General features: G+C 42.1%; 1 protein-coding gene across 1 annotated transcript in view; it reads left to right on the top strand.

Annotated features, from left to right (window-relative positions):
- The window catches only part of LOC124798896 (follistatin), a 233,887-nt gene that overhangs the window by 191,110 nt on the left and 15,258 nt on the right, over nucleotides 1-27,519 (top strand). Inside the window, exon 6 of the mRNA XM_047262428.1 lies at nucleotides 16,545-16,901. Coding sequence (XP_047118384.1) covers nucleotides 16,545-16,901 — 357 coding nt within the window. The remainder of the gene's footprint in view (nucleotides 1-16,544; nucleotides 16,902-27,519) is intronic.

Here is a 27,519-nt window from a genome sequence, read left to right as displayed (position 1 = left end):
AAGACACCATTTCTCGTGTGATTTTGGCTTAGAGCACGCAGCTCCCCCACACCCAATATTTGAACATTTCCCACTGCACCCAAATGTCGCACGATGATGGAATAATCACAATTCGTCACATTTGTTAGTTACCGAGTAATCTACGTGGATCTGTACGGATTCGTGATTTTAAACGATCATCATCAAACCCCCTAAGGCCTTCCTGACCGCGGAGAGTCACTAATGCGAAAATCCTCCTTACAATGAGAAAATCGTTTTCTTTCCGTGCTCTGTCCAATAACATTATCCCCATACATGGTGCAAATGTTTCTAGCTGCCTCCGCAGCTGCCACCCCTACACTTAATTCAAACAGGAGACTATGCCTGAAAGTTCTGATTCCTCCACTTGAAACTTCCTTTTCTAGTGCCCACAGCTCCACTCACTTGTCTCCAAATGACAAAATCACAATGTGTAAACTCAAATAGCAACAGTGAACTGCAAATAAAAAAATGACAATCGATAAATAAAACCGTAGTAACCGGAATACCAATATGAAAAACAGAAACTCTGAGAACTTATGCACCAACCTAATATATTACTCAGCGAATAACCTGGGACAAAGTAACCAGTCACAGTAGAAAGTTTTCTATCTAATGACTTCCAGGGCCAACAAATATTTTATTTTCAATATTTCGTATGATTATCGATCGAATTTAAAATTTTTGAATACTGTCACAATCTACTGATTAGGAGGTGTAATCTTAAGTTACAGGTTTAACACAATAAGAAAAGAATTCCAATTAGAAACAGTGTAGACGTCTTGAGGCCGCGCTAAAATAGTAGAACTCTATTTCTCCAGCATTTGAGGATGACAGCAATTAGCGCCTTCCAATACACCATTCTGAAACTGTTACTCGCTGACACCACCCACAAAATAATGAAAAGAAAGAAATTTATAGCTTACTATGTTTTCGCTGTTCTTGTAGACTTCAGCATTAGGCATAGCGTTTCCATGTATTACTTCTTTATTGTAAAATGGCGTTTTCATGTATTAGTTCTTTACAGTTAACTCTACTCGTAACATATTTTGCAGACAGTATCCACATGTACCACTGAAAGTGCGTGCAGAATTACATCGTTGTACGACACGTACTTCAGGAGATATGACGTCATAAACACTGAGATACGTAAGAAATCCAGCTTTTGCCTAGAACGGAGCGCATACTACCCAAACTCCACTCATCATAATGACAGCATTTAGCGAATTCCAACAAACTTTTAACATAATTTCAAAATTTTTCCAAACTTCTCCTCGCTTACGCGCTTAAAGACGAATATTTAACACAATAACTCATTTGTGAAGTAATTAGAAGTTTGAGTCTTTAAGGAATCGGGGATTACTGTTCAGTACCTAAAGGGCTAATTCTGTGTGGTATTGTCTGCGAAAACCTTTGCAATAGTTGTAGTTTCAAATAAGTAAACGCTCTTTCTTCTTAATTTCGAATCTTACTCACATGTTGGCGTAATTACTCTCACTGGTATAACTAAAACCTGCCGTTTTCGGAGAATATACCCGGAAATTTATATCTTCTTTCAGTCAATTTATAATTTCCTTTTCACGGATAATAATTTTGATTGCCTATTAATACATTTATTTCTCGAAGCCTCCATCTCCAAAAGCAATATTTGTGTTACTTTCCGCTTTTATCAATTATTGTTCGTGCTTTTATCCTACTGAAAATGCAGTCGACTACACAACGAAAATAACGATATGATTTATACATAAATTCCAGTCATTCCTCCCTAAAAAACATAGAGAAGGCAACTAGAAACGAAACACAAGATCCGATTTGACAAACCATTCCAGCCTTCGTTTTAACACACGAAGGGAACCAAGGGAGACCTAAGTCTGCATGGACGGATGCGGATTTGAATTTCGCTCCTCCTGAAAGCGCAACCTCGCTCATTTGACACCAACACTTTACCGAATATAAGTATTTTTATGCAGAACAGGATTTTTAACAAGAATTCAGATGATTCTTTTCTTCAATTAGCCGTTAACTGGCCATAAAGTCAGTTTCTTATGAGTACAGCGCAGCATGGAATCTTATTACACCTGCTGGAAACCTCATTGCTGTCATCAGATTTCAAAGATCCAGATATCTGTATGAGCTGCCTTTCAACCAGCACAGAGCGTTAAGGGCTGCTCACTCTTTGTCCTTCTTTGAGGTTCAAGTCTCTTGGTTCTGGGTGAGCACCTGGTTTCTTGCACATTTACGGCGACGGCTTTGCATGAGCTAATATGCTGCATTCGTATATTCTGTGTTTTGCAGTTGGTATGCGTTGAACTCCATAGCCTCTATTTGTCGATTTTTATTTCAAGAGCAAAGTAGTTGTGATTAGCTGTGCACAATCATTCTTTACTTCCCTTCCTTCTCTAATAAATTCTTGTATGGAATGTTTAATCGTGTCTGGAAAAATGAGCTTAATGTTATGCAGCCAGCATAAAGCGCTTTCTTTTCTTTTTGTTCCATTTCAGATGATATCTTTGCAGATCTTTGTATGTAGTACTTAACTTGCTGCTGCTCTCGTAAGGAGTATATTTCTTTTAATGTGAAAATTTATGTTTGTACTATTTTCTGTCAGAGGATACCTTCAAACGTCTGGATAACAAATGTTTTATAGCTTTTCAAGTCTTGCATAATACAATGGAAGATCGACGAAGAAATTACACATTGACAAAGGAAATTAGTAAATCACAGAGATTTCAGAAGAAAAATGGAGTGCTGCCTCGTAGCAATTATATGAAGAAAAGAAGGCATACAAAGAGAATGCATTAAAAAAGGATGTTTCTAAGGCCGTTACACAATGGAAAAATGTAATCCAGATTTTAACACACCTAGTTATTCCGCAGATTTTCTGCATAGCAGTTCAAATTGAATACAGCGTTCTGTCTTCAGTGAATAGTAATTCAAAATAAGAGGATGCGGTAATACAGCGGCAACGAAGTTTAACATTCTGTTCCATTTAACTTCTCTCTCCAGTAAACGATAGCGACTTCGCTCTTCTCCGCTAGCTTCGTTACGAGTTAAGTTTACTGGTTTTCACAAATGCCGGAAAAACCACAAAAGGAAGCAGGAGGTTCTCGTTTAATGTCCCATCGAGCACTAAGTTTTTAAAGACAGTACACAAACTCAGGTTTGGGAACGATGCTGCAAGTAAAAGGTCGTGACTTTAACCATCTCAGCGACTGCTTCAAAGTGATCTTTAGGGAAGCGACCGGAATCATGAATGTGGACCGACAGACGTCGATTTGATACCTGCGCCTTCCGAATCGAATATTAATCAAGAGACTTAACTACTATGCCATCTCGCTCGAAAAAAGAAGCAAATCAATAGATAATAGTAATTGGGAAGTTTAGACTATATGTTGAGTGTGACTAACCGTAACCAAAGAGAGAAACGACCATACTTGTTAATTTCTTAGTGAAAAGTTGTGAGACCAACAAACGGAATTAATTCAGTTTTTTCTCGAATGCAACAGGACACCAAATTGCGCACAGAGTAGCCCTACTGAGTAACTTGCTCGATAAGGGGACAGCAGCAGTGGAAAATATGTCTGTGAATGTTTTTGTTTTGTGGATGGGCACAGCTAGAATACTTGATATACAGTCTGGGCAAAAACGTCCGGACACCTGTTAGTGGACGTTGATATGGCATGTGTCAAACTTTCGCTTTTATGATGGCTTAAGTAGGGGCACAAGGGGGTCATCGCCCCAAGGAGGACATCGCCCCAAAGTAGGTCACCCCACACCAGGACGTCGTCCAAAAGTAGGTCAGCCCCCACCAGGACGTCACCCCAAAGTAGGTACCCCAGACCAGGACATCGCCCCAAAGTAGGTCTCCCCAGACCAGGACGTCGCCCCAAAGTAGGTCACCCCAGACCAGGACGTCGCCCCAAAGTAGGTCACCCCAGACAAGGACGTCGCCCCAAAGTACCATAATCCAAGATGGCGGCGATGACGTCACCCCAAAGTAGGTCACTCCAGACCAGGACATCGCCCCAAAGTAGGTCACCCCAGCCCAGGACGTCACCCCAGACCAGGACATCGCCCCAGAGTAGGCCACCCAGGACAAGGACGTCGCCCCAAATTACCGTTATCCAAGATGGCGGTGATGACGTCATCCCAAAGTAGGTCACCCCAGACCAGGACGTCGCCCCAAAGTAGGTCACCCCACACCAGGACGTCGCCCCAAAGTAGGTCACCCCAGACAAGGACGTGGCCCCAAAGTACCGTTATCCAAGATCGTGGCGATGACGTCACCTCAAAGTAGGTCACCCCAGTGAACCACTGTCCATTGGCATCACTCTTTACCCCACCTCAAGCGTCGATTAGTATTGACTACGGAAACATGTGGCTTGTGAAGAGCTCCTCGACTGTTGTACCACATTCTTTTTAACTCCCTACGCACGATCATTGCACTAGACAGTCTGCTTGAAGCACTTTGAAACTCACGAGTGATTCCTTCCGCTGATTTCATGCTATGTTTCACAACCACCATCCCCAATCCTCGACACTTTCTGTCGGCCTGTTTGGCCTTGGTTTAGCTTCGAGTTTCCAATTCATAATCACGTCACCAAAAATCGACTAGGGGCGTGTTTAGCAGGATAAAGTGACTTTGGTGGATTCGTTTCTCAGGTGACATCCAGTGACCAGTACAGGTTCGAAGTCACTGAGCTTTCCCAACCGACTCATTCTGCTGTGGTCGATTCCGCATTACATAAGCGTGTCCACACACTTATGATCAGACAGTAAGACTTTGTGATGAAATGACATACACTTGTGATGCGAGGCACTTGGCTGCATGCACACACAGTACCGATGAAGCAGACGCAGAGGACGACAGTCACGTTGAAACGGTCCTTGCAAGGTGCGATCGCACTTGTCGTGGCCGTGTCAGCACACTGCGTCGGACGAGTGACGCCCATGCTCCGGGTAATTCCTCTAGTAACCACACGTAACCGAAACTCGTCCGCGTTTCTGTGACTCGAAAGTGGTGGTCTGTGTTTTTCGTTTGTGAAAGTTTTAAACACGTTCGCTAATTTTCGTAATAGTGAATTGGGACTTATAGCACTTGCTTTAGAGGAAGAAGAAAAAGAACAAAGGCAAAAAAGAAGACATGCAGTGCTCGGAAAACAAAACCAATAGAGGGAGAATTTCTAATATTATTTCCTCATCTCGTGGACGAAGAGACAAAATTTTATGAATGTTTTAAGACGATGCAGCACGTCTTCTGTCAACTTTTGTTTCGTTTGAGTCGGGTAAGAAGGATATCCGCAACGCATTCGGGATCTTGCAACAATAATTTCGAATATTTGCAAGAATCTTTCACGGAGGTCCTAAAAACCTTACAATGGTTACAACGGCGGCATGTATATTGTACAACTTTATTCGAAAAATGGAAGGTTATAGGATGGCCGAACAGAGAATGGATCAAAAGGTAACTTCTGAAGGATCCGAAACATCATAAAATCTTCGAAACCTACCTCGAATTCGTGGCAGATCAGCAGATGCTGCATTTTCTGTACGAGATCAATTAAAAAAATTGCCGAATTCTTCACAAGGGAGTGCGGAATTATAAGAACACGTCGTTTGGCGATATAGTGATGAAATAAAGCAAAACCTTCTATCCATCTGCAAAATAGAAAGGAAATAAATATCTTTCTGTATTAAAATTTGTATAATTTTTATCTTACCTTTGGCTTGAAAATCTATTGTGGTTTTCTCCCAGACTCTATCTTTCTACTCGGAAATCCAGTATTTTTCATTTGTCTGGTCCTAAAGCACAAAAAAATTTACGAACATCTTCTCTTTTAAGTTTTCCACATCCATATTTTGTACACAAAACGGTCATGCATAGTTGTACAGCATCGAAACAATTCTACCGTCACGTGAAAAATTAGACAGAACAATTTCCGCCCGGCACTCTCTCGGCACACCGACATTCTTCGAGCTCACACCGGTCATGTCTAGAGGGCTACATTTACACTACTGGCCATTAAAACCGCTACACCAAGAAGAAATGCAGATGATAAACGGGTATGCATTGGACAAATACATTATGCTAGAACTGACAAGTGACTACATTTTCACGCAATTTTCGTGCATAGATCGTGAGAAATCAGTACCCAGAACAACCACCTCTGGCCGTAATAACGGCCTTGATACGCCTGGGCATTGAGTCAAACAAAACTTGGATGGCGTGTACAGGTACAGCTTGCCCATGCAGCTTCAACACGATACCACAGTTCATCATGAGTAGTGACTGGCGTATTGTGACGAGCCAGTTGCTCGGCCACCATTGACCAGACGTTTTCAATTGGTGAGAGATGTGGAGAATGTGCTGGCCAGGGCAGCAGTCGAACATTTTCTGTTTCCAGAAAGGCCCGTACAGGACTTGCAACATGCGGTAGTGCATTATCCTGCTGAAATGTAGGGTTTCGCAGGAATCGAATGAAGGGTAGAGCCACGGATCGTAACACATCTGAAATGTAACGCCCACCGATCAAAGTGCCGTCAATGCGAACAAGATGTGACCGACACGTGTAACCAATGGCACCCCATACCATCACGCCGAGTGATACGCCAGTATGGTGATGACGAATACGCGCTTCCAATGTGCGTTCACCGCGATGTCGCCAACCACGGATGCGACCATCATGATGCTGTAAACAAAGCCTGGATTCATCCGAAAAAATGACGTTTTGCCATTCGTGCACCCAGGTTCGACGCTGAGCACACCATCACAGGCGCTCCTGTCTGTGATGCAGCGCCGGCCGGTGTGGCCGTGCGGTTCTAAGCGCTTCAGTTTGGAACAGCGTGACCGCTACGGTCGCAGGTTCGAATCCTGCCTCGTGCATGGATGTGTGTGATGTCCTTAGGTTAGTTAGGTTTAAGTAGTTCTAAGTTCTAGGGGACTGATGACCTCAGTAGTTAAGTCCCATAGTGCTCAGCGCCATTTGAACCATTTTTTGTGATGCAGCGTCAAGGGTAACCGCAGCCATGCTCTCCAAGCTGGTAGTCCATGCCGCTACAAACGTCGTCGAACTGTTCGTGCAGATGGTTGTTGTCTTGCAAACGTCCCCATCTGTTGACTCAGGGATCGAGACGTGGCTGCACGGTCCGTTACAGCCATGCGGATGACTGTCATCTCGACTGCTAGTGATATGAGGCCGTTGGGATCCAGCACGGCGTTCCGCATTACCCTCCTGAACCCACCGACTCCATATTCTGCTTACAGTCATTGGATCTCGACCAACGCGAGCAGCAATGTCGCGATACGATAAACCGCAATCGCGATAGCCTACAATCCGACCTTTATCAAAGTCGGAAACGTTATGGTGCGCATTTCTCCTCCTTACACGAAGCATCACAACAACGTTTCACCAGGCAACGCCGGTCAACTGCTGTTTGTGTATGAGAAATCGGTTGGAAACTTTCCTCATGTCAGCACGTTGTGGTTGTCGCCACCGGCGCCAACCTTGTGTGAATGCTCTGAAAAGCTAATCATTTGCATATCACAGCATCTTCTTCCTGTCGGTTAAATTTCGCGTCTGTAGCAGATCATCTTGGTGGTGTAGCAATTTTAATGGCCAGTAGTGTATTCTGATGGTACATTTCGTCCTCCGGGTCACGGCCGATACTCGGACGTGCCTGGGCACGGGCACGGTCAGGACACGTGTGACCAGACCGCGGACCCGGATTAATATTCAGCATTGCTACACTGTTAAGCGAGTCTGAAAAAGGGTCACCAGCCCCGCTTTGACCAGCGAGATGGGATTAAAATTCTCATTACTCGCATGCCAACAGTAACTGGCCTATAGCAATCCAAGTACTTTCAGAACATTCCGCGATCCAACGACTAGAATGGAAAACAAGCACTGCCAACAATACATAGATCGCCTCCAGCTGGTTCTGTCAACCCTCGCTGATAATCTTCAGCAAAGATAAAACGAAAACAGGTCAGAGTCAGTAGGTAAAGAAAGTCACACCAAAACATTACACTTCAGGCCTCCATGTAAACAAATATAATTTATTGGCTTCAAGTCTATTTCGTTCACTAAACACCATCGCCTAGCTAGCTATTCGGTTCCAGAACTAAATTCGAGGTCTCTATCCACTGAGCGTTTGCACCGTCACGAAACGACAACACTGGCCTATAAAACCAAAAAGATCCGAAATTCACTCCATCACATGGGAATGTAGTTCCGTATTATTTCTGTTTTCCCTGATGGAAGAAATACTTGGTAGTTGGCGAATGATCGCCTACTCCCGACTTCGAAAATACGAGGGCGTGTTGAAAAGTAATGCCTCCGAATTTTTTACGTGAAAACTCTTTACGGTTTTTAAATAAAATGAACTTTATTAACATTCTACTTCCTTATACTCGTGTCTACATATTTATTTCCCAGTTTAGTCACCCTGGCGGCGAACACATTACACATTACTCCTAACGAGAGACCAGTTTGTTGATACCATCAGAGTAGAATGTTTGATTTTGCTGACGGAGCCACAACCTTACCTCTGCTTGCACCACTTCGCCACTATCGAAGTTAAGCCCTCGAAGGTATTCTTTAAGTTCTGTAAATAGAAGAAAATCGGATGGGGCCAAGTCGGGACTGTATGGAGGATGATCAATTACACTGAACCCGAAGCGTAGCATTGTTACAGATGTCGCAGTGCTGTTAGGTGGTCTAGCATTGTCATACTGAAGCGGAAGATGCTCCGCATGTGGATAAACTCTTCGAATTCGAAACTCGACCACAGCACGCTGTTTCTCAAAAAAATGGTTCAAATGGCTCTGAGCACTATGGGACTCAACTGCTGAGGTCATTAGTCCCCTAGAACTTAGAACTAGTTAAACCTAACTAACCTAAGGACATCACAAACATCCATGCCCGAGGCAGGATTCGAACCTGTGACCGTAGCGGTCTTGCGGTTCCAGACTGCAGCGCCTTTAACCGCACGGCCACTTCGGCCGGCGCTGTTTCTCAGGGACCGACATAGTTACGTTATGCAACGCCATGTTACACGCTATAATTTGCAGCCTTCTAGAGGCAGAGGATTCCAAATGCGTGGACATGACGAATAAAGCTGTAGAAAGTTTGTTTTACTTAAAAAGCTTTAAGAGTTATCTCAGGCAAACTTTGGAGGAATTACTTTTCAGTACGCCCTCCTACATCACAGACCACCTCCGCCCCACAGGGTTCACGCTTACTTCCGCCACCCCAAAAGGAGTGACAGCTGCTTTCCTTTCCATTTCGCTAGCTTCAAACCGCGCCACGAAAGTATTTTTAAAATTAAATTATTTCAGCCAAACAGCTTCAAGAAAAGAATTCATGCTTTCTCAATGGTCATTTCCTGCTCACTCTTAGAAAAAGGTCTGCTTCCTGACAGGTCTCTTCAAAGTTTATTTTCAATAGGTGCTGGAAAACATTTGCTTTCTAGAGAAACTCGTTCTCCCTTGAAATCAGCGTATTATGCCTGACCACAACCCTATTAGAATTACGGAAAGACCCTGGCATCATCTCCTGGCTGGACAACCCCCTTTCCCTCATACTCTAGAAGCCGTCCCTGACATTCGTAATAGCCAGAGGACGAGCAGACGAGTGCTGTCGTGAAAGATACGTTACACGGTAACTTAACTTGGTTGGCAACAACCATTCTAAATGGGTGTACGAAGCACTGACAACGCCAACTATGTGTTGCAGATCTACTGCACGCAAGAATTCTTGGTTGGTTCTAATAGTCACGAGATTTCGCTACTTGTTTCAAGCTGTATTACACAGAGATAACGGACGTTCGGCAGAACGAGCGATTGTACAAGTTTACGTTTAACATCTTGTACAAATATGTTTCACAACTTGTGTAGGACACATAAGCAAACTAAGTCTTGCTGCATGTCGCGACAGTTACTTCTGCGCATGCAATACCTTTGAGAACAATAGAAGCCATTTTGTGCGTTATGACAACCCCACCAGAAAAAAATTATTAGTCACCTCTTAACAGAGCACAGTATTCACTTTGGAGCACTGTAGATGGTGTACGACTGGTACCTGGTCATATGTCATGGCAGTGAATCGTCATAATCATTGAGGCCGTCATACTACCGACGCATCAGTTTGAAGATACCCGTTTGGTAAAACACCGTGTCCTGCAGCACGAAGAAATCCGAAGCTGAGTGCTATACATCCTCGTCCGACAGGAATTATCGACCCTTCAAGCCCTTTTCAAGGGACCGAAAGCGTGATAAGAGCATACGGAGAGATCAGGACCACAGGGATGATGCTTAAGTGTCTCCCACTTGAGTTGGTGTAAGTTCTGCATTACGACATTTGCGATATGGGGACGTGAGTTATCACAAAGCACCAGCACCTCTTGTTGCAATTTTCTCTGACGTTCACCTTAATTGCTCGTATTCTACAGCACCATTCCCCAACGATGGAGACGCCAGGTTCATTGAAATCAATAAGCAATAGGCCCCAGTAATCAAAGAACATCACGTTTGCACCAGATGGCTTGGTCTTGAGCTTCTTGGAACGAATGGACGATGGATGACGCTACTGCATGGTCGACTCCGGCTCCCAGTGGTGGCACCAGCTTTTATCGCCTGCAACAATGCGCCCAGGGAACGTATTGCCTTCAGCATTGAAACAACTCATGTGCTTCAGGCAGAAAGCCATCCGATTTACTTTTCATTCTGCTTTCAACTCTCGGGGTATCCACTGGCTGCAGACCTTACAATGCTTAACTCCTACCAGATGATGTGTTGCACGCTACCGAAGCAGAAGTCGGGATCCTTTGCTAGTGCACAAATGGTTGTGCGCCAGTCCACCCTAATCGCATCATCAACTGCCCCCTCATTGTTGTCTGTAATTGATGAGGCTGGCCTCACAGGTCGCAGTGTCCTGTGTCGAAATGCGACCAGCACCGAACTTGGTATACCATTCCACAACGGTGCTTTTCGATACACATACTGCCCCTTGCAGAATCTTCATTCTTTGATGAATGTCTATCAGTATTTTTCCTTCGGCATTCAAGAAAATAATAACAGCACATTGGACCTGTTTGGACGCATTTGGCAATAACATCCCCATAGTTCACGTTTCCACATTTATCACACGTATGTCGAAAGACACGAATGCCACACTAGCCCTCGCCTACATGTCGGTGTTTATACACTGCAGCGACTGCCCGTTATATATGCCAGTCGCTTGTATGGAATTAGCAAAGTTAGGTGGGTCGATGTGGAGATGCGAGACGATGGTAGAAAGGAGCTTTCGTGTTTGGTCGTACCATTTCCACACAATGAATGAAGTCGCCCGATTTGTTGATGTACCAACACGGACTGTCCAACTTGTCTGGACGGAGTGATGTACCATTCGTAACAGTACAATGCGGTGTAAGTGCAGTGGTCATAAAAAGATAATAACCAACAGGGACTGCAGACGAGCGTCAGCGTTGTCAATGACAGTCAGTTTCAAACACGACAGGAATTGCTACTTTACGTGAATGTAGGTCCATCTGAACCACTCTTTGAGCAAACATTGTGAAGTGACGTGTAATAGACATTTAGTCACATACCTCGCAAAAGACAACCACTTTTTGAGCAAACATTGTGAAGTGACATATAATGGACATTTAGTCACATGCCTCACAAAAGACCTTTGCCCACGGCGGCAGATAAAACTGCACCCCTTCGCTGGCCGAATCAACACAGAAAATTCGGCCATTAGCTGACTGTAATCTGTACTGTGGTTCGACAAGTCACGAATTTTTCAAACGATGCAAGGCGTCGAATTCACTACGGCCAAATACGTTTAACCAGCAGTACGTGGAGGCTGTAGTTAGGGCTGGAGATGGTTTTGTCCTTGCGAGTGTTTTTCATACCACGGTTGGGTATGGCGTAGTAACTGCTTCAGTGGTTCATGGGCGTCGCATCGCATAATATTGTGAAAACTGCACAGTATTTCAACGAGACAGCTGCTCATCATCTTCGGGCGCTTGCTGACGTGTAGCTGCAGTGGCTCATTATTATACGCGCTGGCTTGCTAGAAAAGCGCAGTTACCAAGGGATGGGGCTATAACATCATCGTAAACAAATCATAGAGGACGATGACGTGCAGTGCCCCCCTGCTGTCGTCGTCCTTTGTGATTCGTTTACGATGACGTTATAGCTACATCCTGCAGTGACTGCGCTCTTCTAGCGAGCCAGCGCATTTATTGACGACGAGCCACTGCAGCAACACGTCAGCAAGCACCTGTAGATGACGAGCGTCGGTCTCGTTGAAATACTGTGCAGTTTTCACAACATTATCCGACGCATCGTTCGTGAACCACTGAAGCATGAAGCAGAATGTTTATTCAACATTCTCGATGAAAAAGTGTTGCCCCTAAATCTTCACAATGAATTTGTTGTGAACACTACCGTCTTCCAAGATGATAAAAAGCGTGGTCGAGGCCAGCAAGCATATGTTCCTGGTTGAGCAAACCCTCAGGCGTCCTAGTGCACCTCAACTGGCCTGTTAAATCAATCGATCTTACAAATAACTTCCGGGAATTCAGCCAGGTAACACTTTCAGCGACCGCCGATATTTCTGCGGGAGAACACCCCGCCGTTTCCAAGGCTAACTGCAACGGACAGGCGGCATACATGCAAACTTAAAACCTCGGTTCTCGGACTGAAGCAGGAAAGATAACACACACACTGAACACTGGTGCCACCAAAGATGACCAAAGTCAGAGCTATCGATAGTGAGACTATGAATTCGCAGGTGAGGTAGCAATGACTCTGTCCCTCTGTTTTTTTGACAAGGGAGAGAGCCGGATTCCAAATAGAGTTTAAACAGAAACCTCCATCCCTGTTAACGAGGTTGCCCGCTAATTTAATCTCAACTGCCTCCCTAATAACACTGTCCCAGCAGCTGGACGTACATGCCAATATCTCGGTGTTATTATGTAACATGGGGTGACCAGTATCCAAGCATTGTTCGGCAATAGCAGATCTACTTGGCTGCTGTAATCGTGTGTGCCGTTTATGCTGTACATCGGTCCTCCATGGTCCTGATAGTTTGACCAATATATGCCACGCCGCAGCTACAAGGAATACGATATACACCCGTTTTACGCAGTCCAAGATCATCCTTAACGGAACTCAAAAGTGCTCTAATTTTAAATGAAGGTCGGAAAACACATTTCACATCGTATTTCCGTAAAAAACGACCGATCTTGTTGGACGCGTTTCCTACGTAAGGCAAAAAGGCAGTAGACTTAGGTGTTGACTCAGAATTATCATCAACCACCAGATGTACAGTTGGTCGACAGCGCAACGCACGTTCAATCTGTCTATCACTATAACCATTTTGACAAAATGTAACTTCAAGATGGGACAGCTCAGCTGGCGAAGTCTCAGCGTCAGAAACGACATGTGCCCTGTGCACCAAGGTACGAAGTACCCCTTCACGCTGAGCCGGATGGTGACAACTATTAGCCTGTAAGTACAAGTTGGTGTGAGTACGTTACCTGTAGTCTGCATGTCCCAATGATCCATCATCCTTCCTCCTAACCTACACGTCAAGGAAGGGAAGGCAACCATCCTCTTCCACCTCCATCGTAAAACGAATGTTCGGGTGGATCGAGTTCAGATGTTCTAGAAAGACATTCAAATTCTCCCTACCATGATGCCAAACAACGAAGGTATCATCAACGTATCTAAAGAAACAGGCGGGTTTCAAAGGCGCCGACTCCAATGCACGTTCCTCGAAGTCTTCCATAAACAAATTTGCGATCATAGGAGACAACGGACTACCCATCGCGACTCCATCTGTCTGGTCGTAATACTGGTCATTAAATAAAAAGTAAGTGGATGACAACACATGCCGAAAGAGATTAGTTAATTCAGCACCAAACCTGGCGTCAGTTAACAGCAACGAATCAGACAGAGGAACACGAGTGAAGAGAGAGACCACATCGAAACTTACTAAAATATCAGAGTCATTCAACTGCAGTCCCTCCAAACGACGTAAAAAAATCAGCTGAGTTCCAGATATGATGTTCACACCTTTCTGCCTTACGAAAGTATGGAACTCAGAGATGATACCTGGAGAGTGGCAGGAATCGATTCTGAACCTAATTTTTAAAAAAGGTGACAAAATGGATTGTAGTAATTATAGAGGCATATCGCTATTACCAGTATTTTCCAAAATTTTCTCGAATATTCGGCTTACACCATATGCAGATGAAATTGTGGGGGATTACCAAGCCGGCTTTCGGAGGAACAGATAAACTATAGACCAAATATTCACCCTGCGTCAAATTTTGGAAAAGAAATGGGAATACAATAAAACAGTTCATAATCTTTTCATAGATTTTACAAAAGCATATGATTCAGTATTGCAATCAAAATTTTACAGAATTCTTTTGGAACTTGGAATACCAAAGAAGTATGTTAGACTTATAGAAGTGAGTTTGAAAAACACAAAAGGTAGAGTACGCGTGGGGAAATTGGAGTCAGAAGAATTTGTAATAAAGAACGGACTTAAGCAGGGAGATGCCCTGTCTCCGCTACTTTTTAACTTAGTCCTAGAATATATTGTACGAATGGCAGCAGGTAATTCAGAGGGTGTAGAGTTAAATGGAAATATTAAGATATTAGGGTATGCAGATGATCTAAACATCATTAGCGATAAGAAAGAATCTGTAACAGCAAATGCGAATGCGTTAATCAAGGCTAGTGAAGATGTAGGTCTAAGGATAAGTGAAGACAAAACTAAATCCCTGGTTACTACTAGGATTCCAGCAGCAGTAGATCAGGAAATGTTAAGAGTTGGAGACATGCAGTTTGAAAAAGCGAACACATTTAAGTATCTACGAGTGGACATCACTTCGAGAAATGAGATTGAATCCGAACTGAGGAAGAGATTACGGGAGGGAAATGCGTGCTACTTCTCACTAAATAGATTACTTTCATCACGGATATTGTCTAGAAATTTAAACATTAGAATATACAAAACTATTATTCTACCAGTTATGCTGTATGGGTGTGAGACTTGGTCCCTCACTGTGCAAAATGAAAAGCCGTTTAGAGTATTTGAAAACAAAATTTTGAGGAAAATTAGGATGACATTAGCGGAGAGTGGCGAAAACTGCATAACGAAGACATTCACGAACTCTATTCAAGCCCTGACATAATCAGTATTATTAAATCACGTAGGCTGCGATGGGCGGGTCACGTAGCTCGAATGGATGAGGGCAGGGCAGCGTGCAGAGTACTGGTAGGGCACCTAGAGGGAAAACGTCCTGTGGGGAGACCGAGGTGTAGATGGGAGGACAATGTGAAGGCCGATTTGAGGAGCCTAGGTATTGAAGGTGAATGGAAGGAAATAGCCCAAGACAGGGACAGATGGCGAAAATACGTTGCTGCGGTAATGGACTCTCCAGTCCGGTATGACCAGTGAGTAAGTAAGTAAGTAGGAAACACGTCCAACAAGGTCGGTCGTTTTTTACGGAAATGCGATGTGAAATGTGTTTTCCGACCTCCATCTAAAATTAGAGCACTTTTGAGTTCCGTTAAGGATGATCTTGGACTGCGCGAGGCGGGTGTATATCGTATTCCTTGTAGCTGCGGCATGGCATATATTGGTCAAACTATCAGGACCGTGGAGGACCGATGTACTGAGAATAAACGGCACACACGATTACAGCAGCCAAGTAGATCTGCTATTGCCGAACATTGCTTGGATACTGGCCACCCCATGTTATATAATAACACCGAGATATTAGCATGCACGTCCAGCTATTGGGACAGTGTTATTAGGGAGGCAGTTGAGATTAAATTAGCGAGCAACCTCGTTAACAGGGATGGAGGTTTCTGTTTAAACTCTGTTTGAAATCCGGCTCTCTCCCTTGTCAAAAAACAGAGGGACAGAGTCATTGCTATCTCACCTGGGAAACCAAGTCTTACTATCGATAGCTCTGACATTGGTCATCTTTGGTGGCACTAGTGTTCAGTGCGTGTGTTATCTTTCCTGCTTCAGTCCGAGAACCGAGGTTTTAAATTTGCATGTACGCCGCCTGTCCGTTGCAGTTTGCCTTGAAAATGGCGGGGTGTTCTCCCGCCGAAATATCGGCGGTCGCTGAAAGTGTTACCTGGCTGAATTTCCGGAAGTTATTTGAAAGTTGTATACGCCAAGAGAAACTCAGGTCTCAATCGATCTTACTCCCACTGACGATGTCTAGGATTGGAACAGCGAATGAAACGAAACCATGAACATCCCCATAGTTTGGTGGCACTACATATGTAATCATCAAAAATATGGCATACTGGAGGAACCGTAAGACCATTATCGAGGCTGTGGGTAGTAGCGTGATGTCTCCTGGGTGACTAATTTTTTTGTACGGTGTTCCTATAGCTCTGTGCGGTCCCTGTAGCCGCCCCATGTGTTTTGTTCTGGCTGTGCGTGCTGTGGAGGCGGGCGTCCCAAGCGGCTGGTGTGCTGTTACAGAGGGCGCTAGCTGCAGCAGCGTGCGCTGCGGGGACCGGCAGACGTGCCTCACGGAGCCGGACACTGGCGCCCCCCGCTGTGTGACGTGCAGCTACCGCTGCCCCCGAGCTCGCTCCCGCCCCCGTCCCCGAGGTTCCGGCCGGGCAGGCGCGGGGGCAGCGGGGGCGGCGGCGGCGGCGGGCGCGGGAGGCGGCCACCGCAGGGCTCACGGACACGCCGACGCCGCGCCCTTCGGCCCCATCTGTGGCACCAACAACCACACGTACGAGACCTGGTGCCACATGCTCAAGGACGCCTGCGCCACGGGCTTCGTCATTGAGACCCAGTTCGCAGGGCACTGCAAGGCAGCCAGCGGAGGTGAGCCCCGCCAGCCGTGCCCTAGCACTGTCCTATGTGATACTTCTGCCACTGCGTGAGCGAACGACTTCACAATCGTACGCGAAAAACATTAAGTTATAGATGTTCTGAAGTATTCATTCATTTCCTTTTCTGGCTTTCTAAAATATTAAAGCGAAACAGGAAATATTAGCTTAGTGCATAAATCCGAAGCATTTATGGTTTGCATGTTGGTATTCCGGATGCTGTGGGTTTAGTTCACTCTTACTGTACTGTTACTGTAGTGTACATATTGTCGTTTTGTCATTTAGAGGTAGTGAGTGGAGCTGTTGACGCTGGAACATGGAGTGCCAAGCGGAGAAATCGGAACATTTCCGATATATTCTTCAAAAAAACCGGTTCAAATGGCTCTGAGCACTATATGACTTAACTTCTGAGGTCATCAGTCCCCTAGAACTTAGAACTACTTAAACCTAACTAACCTAAGGACATCACACACATCTATGCCCAAGGCAGGATTCGAACCTGCGACCGTAGCGGTTGCGCGGTTTCAGACTGTAGCGCCTAGAACCACTCGGCTACTCGACATATTCTTCTTTTTGAGTTCAACAGAGGGGTGACAGCTGCAGAGGGAGCCTGAAACATGTGGGCCATGTATGGGGATAATACCATTGGACAGAGCATGACAAAGGAAGGTCGTTTTGACATTAGTGACTATCCTCACTCAGGAAGACCTTTGGGATTTTATGAAGATCATTTAAACGCATTGATCCAAGTCATTGTAACTGGAGAACTGGCAAATGTGATGAACTGTGATCATTCCACCATTTGTATGCAATGAGGGAGGTTCAGAAATCGGGTGTACGAGTACCAAATCACAAAAATCTGCGGATGCCTAAATGTGCATCACCGCTTGCTCGTTATCGACTGGTTCGTGAACAACGCCAACCATTCATACTCTGTATCGTTATAGGTGACGAGAAATGATGTCTTAGTGCTAACGTAAGCAAAAGAAAGAAATGTTTGACTCCAAACAAAGCAGCTTCACTTGCAAAGACCTTCATCCAAAAAAGATAATGTTGCGAATTTGGTGGGACAGCGACGGTATGGTGTATTACGAATTACTTCCCCAAGGTTTAACCATCACTGCTGACATTTATTGTCAACGGGCCTTGTAGACACAGTCCAAGAACAACGACAAGGAAGAGTGTATGAAGCACTGCTACTCCTCGATAATGCCCTCCCACATTTTGCTAAAAAGACAAAAAACGCTATACAGGAGTTAAATTGGGAAGTCATTTCACACCCACCTTATTCACCAGATCTTGCACCCTCAGATTTTCAACTTTTCCGCTCTCTGTCGAACAACACTCAAGGAACTTCCTTTCTGGGTGAAAATGCGCTTCGAACATGGCTCAACAAGTTCTTCACCTCAAAACGACATGATTTCTTCAGACGCGGAATCTAAATTTACCCCAGGATTGACAGACTGTTGTAAACAGTGAAGAAGGAAATATTATTGATGACCAAAGTCCTTGTTGTGTGTATCTATTGTGTTTTTTTAAACTTATGGAAAAACACTACGAAGTTATGCACCAGCCCAATAAAAATAAACGAAAGAAACGTTCGACAACTTTAAGTCCAAACATCGTGTTTGTGTTCGTGGGGAAGCATGACGTGTACCCACACGAAACAATGTGGAAGGTGGAGAGTTGGATAATATGGCCAAAATGTATCAATTTGAGGTAAGGGACCGAGTTGAAATTTATATGCGAAAATCTTTTTTATACTTCTGACATTGGAGTACATGTACTAGTACTGTTGTTGCCAAGACTGTATGGTAGGCAATACCAACAAGCGCAAAGGCATAGAGCTTTGGAAAATGACTCAACTAATCCAATGCAGATGGTGTATTATGTAGTGACATGTGCAGTCCTGGTGTACAATGTCTGTACTGTAGTGGACTGCAGGTTATGCAGGGTAGTGAAGTACTAATGTCGATCGGCCCTAACCAAATGGAGTTGTACCTGGTAATGGAACTTGCAGGCAAGCATATGGAAGCACCAGAGAAGTGGAAAGGTTCTGCAGGATTAAATATCTGTGTAGAAGACATCTGGCTCATACCATGTTTCCAAAACTGTTCTAATGATTAAGTGAGCAGAGCAGTTAGTACCTCAGTACAACAATAGAGGGAGACAATGAACTACATAGATTTTCGACTTAGGAGATGCAGTGTTTGCTCCAGTGGATGAGACATCTGCAGTCAGTAATTGATCACACGTAGGTGAAATGAATGTTTCATGGAGTACTGTGTGGTGACTATTACAGAAGACGCAGCTACATCTCTACCATCCATAGAAAGTGCATGCTTTAACTCCGGCTGACTTTGGACCCCATGTTGTGTTCAGTAAATACTTCTTGCAACGCCTTACAGTCATTCCCCACTTTCCTGCATAGGTACTATTCATGGATGAAGCCTGTATCGCCAGAGACGAAATGCTAAATAGTCGCAGCAATGATGTTTTGGGCGATGAGAATCCCCGCACTACAGTTGTGAAGAACCATCAACACAGATTATCTACCAATGTAGTGAAAGGCATAGGCAGTAACTACATAGTAGGCCCTATTCTTCTTCCTCACCACTTAAATGCTCCAGTGTACACAGTGTTTATCAGAGGTATGATACCTTGGTTCTGGGAACATAGTCTACTATCCATCAATAGATCGGTTCCAACATGATATAGACACACCTCATTTTGGACTGAGGATTCAAGAAAATGTGGACCAGACAATCTGTGAAAAGTGGACAGACAGAGGAAGTCCTGTTTTGTGGCCAGCATATTCACCTGATCTCACCCAACCTAACTTCTACTTGTGGGGCTTGTGGAAAGCCTGTTGAGACTGAAGAGCATCTCCTGGCAAGAGTTCTCACTGTCTGCGACATTGTTCAAATGACATTGGGGATATTAGAATTGGTATGACAGAATTTTGTGTTATGATGCCAAGACTGCATTGATGCTGGGGGACCCCATTTTGAACAACTGTTGTAAATGCAGCAGCTTGTGAAACATGTGCAGGTAAATGAAACTTATTATTACTGAACCATAGGCTTAGGTTTTTTCAGTTTCTATGAACAGCTGTCCGGAAAGGGCAACCATGGCTCAGAGACATTGTGAATAACAACAAAAAAGACTCAGTAACCATTCAAATTATATTTTTATGATAATTTAAATGGTTATTGAGTATTGACTTTTTTATTGTTTTTAGTCTCTCTCTCTCTCTCTCTCTCTCTCTCTCTCTCTCTCTCCCCCCCCCCCCCCCCCTCCCTCCCTGACATCAACTTAAATTCACCATTACTAATCCATCAACCGGAGAAATTATCAAAGTGCACTGTAGAATATTGAGCGGAAACTCTGCACATTATGATCAGGTTCCAAAGTTAAGGCCCATGGTTTGAGCACTGTGTGAGGCTAAGGTGAAACTTGTGTAGGTTTTTACTTATACCTTTTGACTCAAATGATTTTGGATAGGGTCATTTACCTCAAACTGATACATTTATCCTTCTCCACCATCATGAAAGTATGTAACATCATCACGGACTCACACTGTACATGTTGTAAAACAATCTAATAGCTAAAGTACAAAGTACACCAATGAAGAAAAGGTAGCAATGCTACTCATCTATGGAGAACATAAGGTAGCAGAACAGTAACTGCAATAATGTTTTTTTTTTATTTACAATATTGGTACATGTTGTACTCTACTTTTACATGATATGTTGTGTACAGTAAAGTCAATCACTGATTAAAAGCTGCATCACCATTATTGCCTTTACTGTAGACAAGATATTGTTTAAAAAGTTACTACAGTACTATGCTACATCTACTGATATTATAAACAAGAAAACATAACTGCAATTGCTGTTCTGCTGACACATGTTCTCCATAGATGAGTAGCACTTCTATTTTTTCTTCTTTGGTGTACATTCAACTCACACAAACCACCAACTGAAGATTGTTGACTAAATGGCTGGTGTGCATTTTCCTTATGTTTCAATTTGTTTACTGTTAACTTCAGCAAGTAGACAAGTTGTTTTCCTAGGTACATCCACTGTGTGCTAGTACAGGAGTCTCAAACTCAGGTTTATGCTATGTTTTTAAGTATGGCATGTTTAGATGAATTGTTCACTGTAATATGTATTTGAATTGGTCTTGAGAAGAGGAAGTGGATGACAAAATAAAAAAAAATTAGGTTGCTTTTTAAAAAAGACTTATTGCTGTTCATATCACACAAAGTTACAAGCAAGGCCTTTGGAGAGGAGAACAGCTGTACAAATATCAAGTCTTAAGCAAAGAAGGGAAAGCTGAAAGGTGGAAGGCGTTCTATAGGAGCGAGGTGAACTTGAATGGAATTATTTACAATATTGGTACATGTTGTACTCTACTTTTACATGATATGTTGTGTATAGTAAAGTCAATCACTGATTAAAAGCTGCATCATCATTATTGCCTTTACTGTAGACAATATATTGTTTAAAAAGTTACTACAGTACTATGCTACATCTACCGATATTATAAACAAGAAAACATAACTGCAATTGCTGTTCTGCTGACACACGTTCTCCATAGATGAGTAGCACTTCTATTTTTTCTTCTTTGGTGTACATTCAACTCACACAAACCACCAACTGAAGACTGTTGACTAAATGGCTGGTGTGCATTTTCCTTATGTTACCATTTGTTTACTGTTAACTTCAGCAAATGGACAAGTTGCTGTTCATATCACACAAAGTTACAAGCAAGGCCTATGGAGGGGAGAACAGCTGTACAAATATCAAGTCTTAAGCAAAGAAGGGAAAGCTGAAAGGTGAAAGGCATTCTATAGGAGTGAGGTGAACTTGAATGGAGTAGTATAGAAATGGAATTGGGCACAGATGAAGATGAGATATGATACTGTGAGAAGAACTTGACACATCACTGAAAGACCTCAGCTGAAACAAGGCCCTGGGAGTAGACAATACCCTGTCAGATCTACTGAGCCTTAAGAGAGCCAGCCATGACAAAAACTTTTCCATTTGATGAGCAAGATGTACAAGACAAGCAACATACCCACAGACTTCAACAAAAATGCAATAATTCCAAATACAAAGAAAGCAGGTGTTGAAAGATGTGAATATTACTGAACTATCAGTTTAATAAGACAAGATTGCAAAATACTAACACTAATTCTTTACAGAAGAATTGTGAAACTGGTAGAGCCTGACCTCCGGGAAGATAAGTTTGGATTTCGGAGAAATGTAGAAACACGCGAGGCAATACTGGCTCTATGACTTATCTTAGAAGATAGATTAAGGAAAGGCAAACCTATATGCATAGCATTTATAGACTTAGAGAAAGCTTTTCACAATGTTGTCTGGAACACTCTCTTTGAAATTCTGACAGCAGTAGGGATAAAATAGAGGGAATGAAAGGCTCTTTACATCTTGTACAGAAACCCAAGGAACATGAATGGGAAGCAGTGGCTGAGAAGAGAGTGAAACAGAGTTGCAGTCCATCCCTATGTTTTCAAACTGTACAATGAGCAAGCAGTGAATGACCTCAAAGAAGAATTTGGAGTAGGAATTAACGTACAGGGAGAAGACATAAAGGTTTCCTCTCTGTTCCGTTAACATCAAATGTAGATTTAAGTGTTAGGAATGCTTTTCTGGAAGTATTTATATGGATTGAAGCCATATGGGTAGCAAAACAGGAACAATAAGCTGTTTAGGTAGGAAGAGAATAGAAATTTTTGAAAAGTAATATTACAGAAGACTGCTGAAGATTAGATGGGTAGATCATATAACTAATGAAGAGGTACTGAACAGAATCGGGGAGAAAAGAAATTTGTGCCACAACTTGGCTATAGGAAGGGACCAGTTGAAAGGACACATTCTGAGACAGCAAGAGATCACAAATTTAGTATTGAGAGAAGGGAGGGAGACAAACATGAATACAGTGAGTAGATTCAAAAGGATGCAAGTTGTAGCAGTTAGAGATGAAGAGTATAGAGTATAGAGTATAGAGTAGTATGGAAAGCTGCATCAAACCCAGTCTTTGGACTGAAGACCATAATAACAACAACACGTTTATGAGGATCTGCTATTCTTATAAAAAAAAATCAACACAGACTTGACAATTTCCATTTTCACCACACCTGCAGCACTCACCACAGAGAGAATTTAAACTTCTGATGTAGTGTTTAAAACTCTACGCCCAACCACCAGAATATCATAAGGAGTTAAAAATTTAAATTTAAATAAAAGCAGTAATATATTTAATATGTAGCTTGGTTCTTGTTGTAAATATTGTCACGTCTCCTACACGTCAAATGAAATGATTTGAAAATTGTATTTAATGAGATGAATAAATCACATTTCACATTGTGATAATGCCCTACCCTTCTGTTCAAGAACTGAACCTGTAGCTGCACCTGACCCTGCCTCATTTCCTCCTCAATTATTGTGTCCGTATGGGGTCCTTTGGCTCTTATGACTACAGACTGGTTTCTGCACATGTAGTAGATAATATTTTGCTCCCTGTATTTTATCCTTGCTACATTCAGGATTTAAAATGGTGTATTCCAATCAATATTGACAAAAGCTTCCTCTATATCTACAAATGCTATAAACATAGGTTTTCCTTTCTCCAACCTATCTGCTGAGATAAGCTGCAGAGTCAGTATTGCCTCGCATGTTTCTTGATTTCTCCAGAATGTTTTAACCACCAAGGCACAAAACACTGAGGATCATCCAGAGCCTGAATGATTGCTTAAGATGAAAGAACTAGATGAAACCATGAAGGAAATTTGTAGTACGCACACTTGCTTTAATTTTAAGAAGCAGATTAATAGTGGGAATGTTTGGGTGCTGTGTGGCTACGAATGTGCTCAATACTTGCAGTCTTAAAGTGAGCAGGACTTGATTCCTTTTAGAAGAGAGTTTTCGCCATCTCCTCCTCCAGTCAAATGCTCACAGAAGAATGTGGTTCCAACCAAAAAATGATAACTACGAACGCCTTCTTAACAGTGATGTCAGCATAGAAAATCCTGAGTTTGACTTCGAATGTAACACTACTTTGACATCAGAAGAAGTATATGGTTATCTAAAGATCACATTGACAACAAGTGGACACACAGCAGAAAAAAGGCTGAGCTCCTATGAAAATTTCAGTTGAGAATACCAAAAGCATGAAGTCACTTACTTCTGAGGATCAACAAGTGAAAAAGAACAATCACTTAGATTGCAATCAACTTCTCTCTCATTCTAGTACTAGCAATGAAGAAAACCAGGCTACCAAAAATAAAATAAACTCCAAAGGAAAGAAGAAAGTCACATACTACCAAATGGAAGCACAGAAAAGCACAAGCCCTTTGTAACTTCTTTAAAATATATAGCATTTAGGAGTACTAAGCTACCATGTCAAAACTGTTCTCAAACTTGTACCTCAAAGTTCATTGAAGATGACAGGAGAGTGATTTTTTTCAAACTACTAGAAGATAGGGGATTTGTCTAAGCAATGGGAACATATTGTACATCATACCACTGAAATAAAGCTACAATATAGATATCCCAAGAAGGATATGAAGCATGTGTTCCATTCTGTAAAGGATGGACAATGGTTGAGAGTCTGTCAATATTTTTTGTCTACTTTGGATATTATCAGACGAACAGTGTCAACTAGATCTGAATGAATTAAAGGTGAAGTTGTACTAGAGGATCTTTGGGGCAAACAAGGTTAACATGCCTCAGTTGGTAACAACATTACAAATAACATGCATATACACATTAAATCAATCCCTTGCACTGAGAGTCATTACCTACCAGCATCCACAAGATTATAGAAGGAGGAAGAACTATTGTGAGTTTATACAGAGACTGCATAGAAGATCACAAAAGGAATGGCAAGCCTAATGGTACTCTCTTTATGTCTTCAAAAATACTCAGCTCTGAATTCAGTTTCTTTTTTTATGTGGTTTCCTATACCTATGAAGGACACCTCAATTTTTATGGGGAAGGTAAACTGTCTACTTACAATCTGACAATATTTGACTACAAAACGAAACAAGGAAGACAATTGCTGCCCTCAACAACAACACAAATAGATATACAATTGTCATGTACATGTACATCTTTCACAAATTCCAGAAAACTAAGTAAATTACCCATAAATACTTCACAAAAGGGAAGACACAGAATGAAGGTGATGGAACACATTTGATGATTGAAAAAGAGATAAGGAGAGCAAATAAGTGAGGCCTAGTATATATTGCACTTCAATATGTTCAGGTCATTAGAAAGTGTTAAGAAAAAGCCACAATTTTATGATGACTTTGAATTGTCATACAACGATTTCATTGATTTCAAAGATATTTTGAATAAACTAGGCACACATTTAATGGTGAACACAAACCTTAAATGCTTTTCTATTGGAAATGTATTGATTTTTCAAAAAGACCTCTTTAGGTTGCTCTACCAAACATCTTAAAGTGTGAGTTATGAAGCAGAGGAAACATTTGAAGTAAAGTCTGTATCAAAGGAAAAAAGCACCTCATATCAGGAAAGGGTGAGGAAAGTTAGAAGATATCCACATCACGAAAAACAAAAATGCTATCCACCAGAAAAAGGGAAACAAATCATTAATGATTGGAAACAAATGCAGGCCTGTAAAACACCATCGGTAATCTCCAAGGGTAAAAAGAAAGACTTGATGCCTCTAGTCAATGTGCCAACTTTTTATTTTAACCTTTAAATTCTCCTCTTAATGTCAACAAGGACCAGTATTTCTTACTAATTGTATTAGGAAGTTCCATTAAGTGTTAGCAAAAGAACTGTGATTTTGAACAATGGGAAGTCTAGGTCAGAATATCAACAATTATGGGAAGGATAGATTGCTACCGCTGTAAATATGACATGTTGAATTGTATTTTATTTTTTATTTATACGTCAAGTTCTGTAGGACCAAATATCCTGAGCCATGGAGCGTTTCAGTACATGAAACTGCAACTTAAAAGTAATAACAGATAAAAATAAATGTTTATGAACCTGAAAAATGTCAGTCCATAAGTTTACGTAAATACAATCATCAATACAATAAGAATCAGCTTAATTTTTCAAGGAACTACTCGACAGAATAGAAGGAGTGACCCATGAGAAAACTCTTCAGTTTCAATTCGAAAGCGTGTGGATTGCTGCTAAGATTTTTGAATTCTATTGGTAGCTTATTGAAAATGGATGCAGCAGTATACAGCACAGCTTTTTGCATGTTAAGGAAGTCCGATCCAAATGCAGGTTTGATTTCTGCTGAGTATTAACCAAGTGAAAGCTGCTTATTCTGGGGAATAAGCTAATATTGTTAACAAGAAATGATACTAAGGAATATACAAGGTGTCTCAGCTATCTTGTCCACCCAAAATATCTCTGGAACAATAACAGCTATTGGAAAACGACTTCCACCGGTATCAATGTAGGGCTGGGGCCCATGAATGTACATATTTGGAAACATTCTAAAATGAAAGCATATGAATTTTTTAACACAAACTTATGTTTTTTTTTAAATGGACCTCCTATATTTTTTCTTCAGCAATCCCTAGCATGACAAATATATGTATAGCATTTATAGACTTAGAGAAAGCTTTTCACAATGTTGTCTGGAACACTCTCTTTGAAATTCTGACAGCAGTAGGGATAAAATAGAGGGAATGAAAGGCTCTTTACATCTTGTACAGAAACCCAAGGAACATGAATGGGAAGCAGTGGCTGAGAAGGGAGTGAAACAGAGTTGCAGTCCATCCCTATGTTTTCAAACTGTACAATGAGCAAGCAGTGAATGACCTCAAAGAAGAATTTGGAGTAGGAATTAACGTACAGGGAGAAGACATAAAGGATTCCTCTCTGTTCCGTTAACATCAAATGTAGATTTAAGTGTTAGGAATGCTTTTCTGGAAGTATTTATATGGATTGAAGCCATATGGGTAGCAAAACAGGAACAATAAGCTGTTTAGGTAGGAAGAGAATAGAAATTTTTGAAAAGTAATATTACAGAAGACTGCTGAAGATTAGATGGGTAGATCATATAACTAATGAAGAGGTACTGAACAGAATCGGGGAGAAAACAAATTTGTGCCACAACTTGGCTATAGGAAGGGACCAGTTGATAGGACACATTCTGAGACAGCAAGAGATCACAAATTTAGTATTGAGAGAAGGGAGGGAGACAAACATGAATACAATGAGTAGATTCAAAAGGATACAAGTTGTAGTAGTTAGAGATGAAGAGTATAGAGTATAGAGTATAGAGTATAGAGTAGTATGGAAAGCTGCATCAAACCCAGTCTTTGGACTGAAGACCATAACAACAACAACACGTTTATGAGGATCTGCTATTCTTATAAAAAAAATCAACACAGACTTGACAATTTCCATTTTCACCACACCTGCAGCACTCACCACAGAGAGAATTTAAACTTCTGATGTAGTGTTTAAAACTCTACGCCCAACCACCAGAATATTATAAGGAGTTAAAAATTTAAATTTAAATAAAAGCAGTAATATATTTAATATGTAGCTTGGTTCTTGTTGTAAATATTGTCACGTCTCCTACAC

This window comes from Schistocerca piceifrons, chromosome 5, assembly GCF_021461385.2.
Source record: "Schistocerca piceifrons isolate TAMUIC-IGC-003096 chromosome 5, iqSchPice1.1, whole genome shotgun sequence".
Taxonomy (NCBI): domain Eukaryota; kingdom Metazoa; phylum Arthropoda; class Insecta; order Orthoptera; family Acrididae; genus Schistocerca; species Schistocerca piceifrons.
Note: the sequence above shows the minus strand (reverse complement) of the source record. Positions and strands in the feature narration are given on the sequence as shown.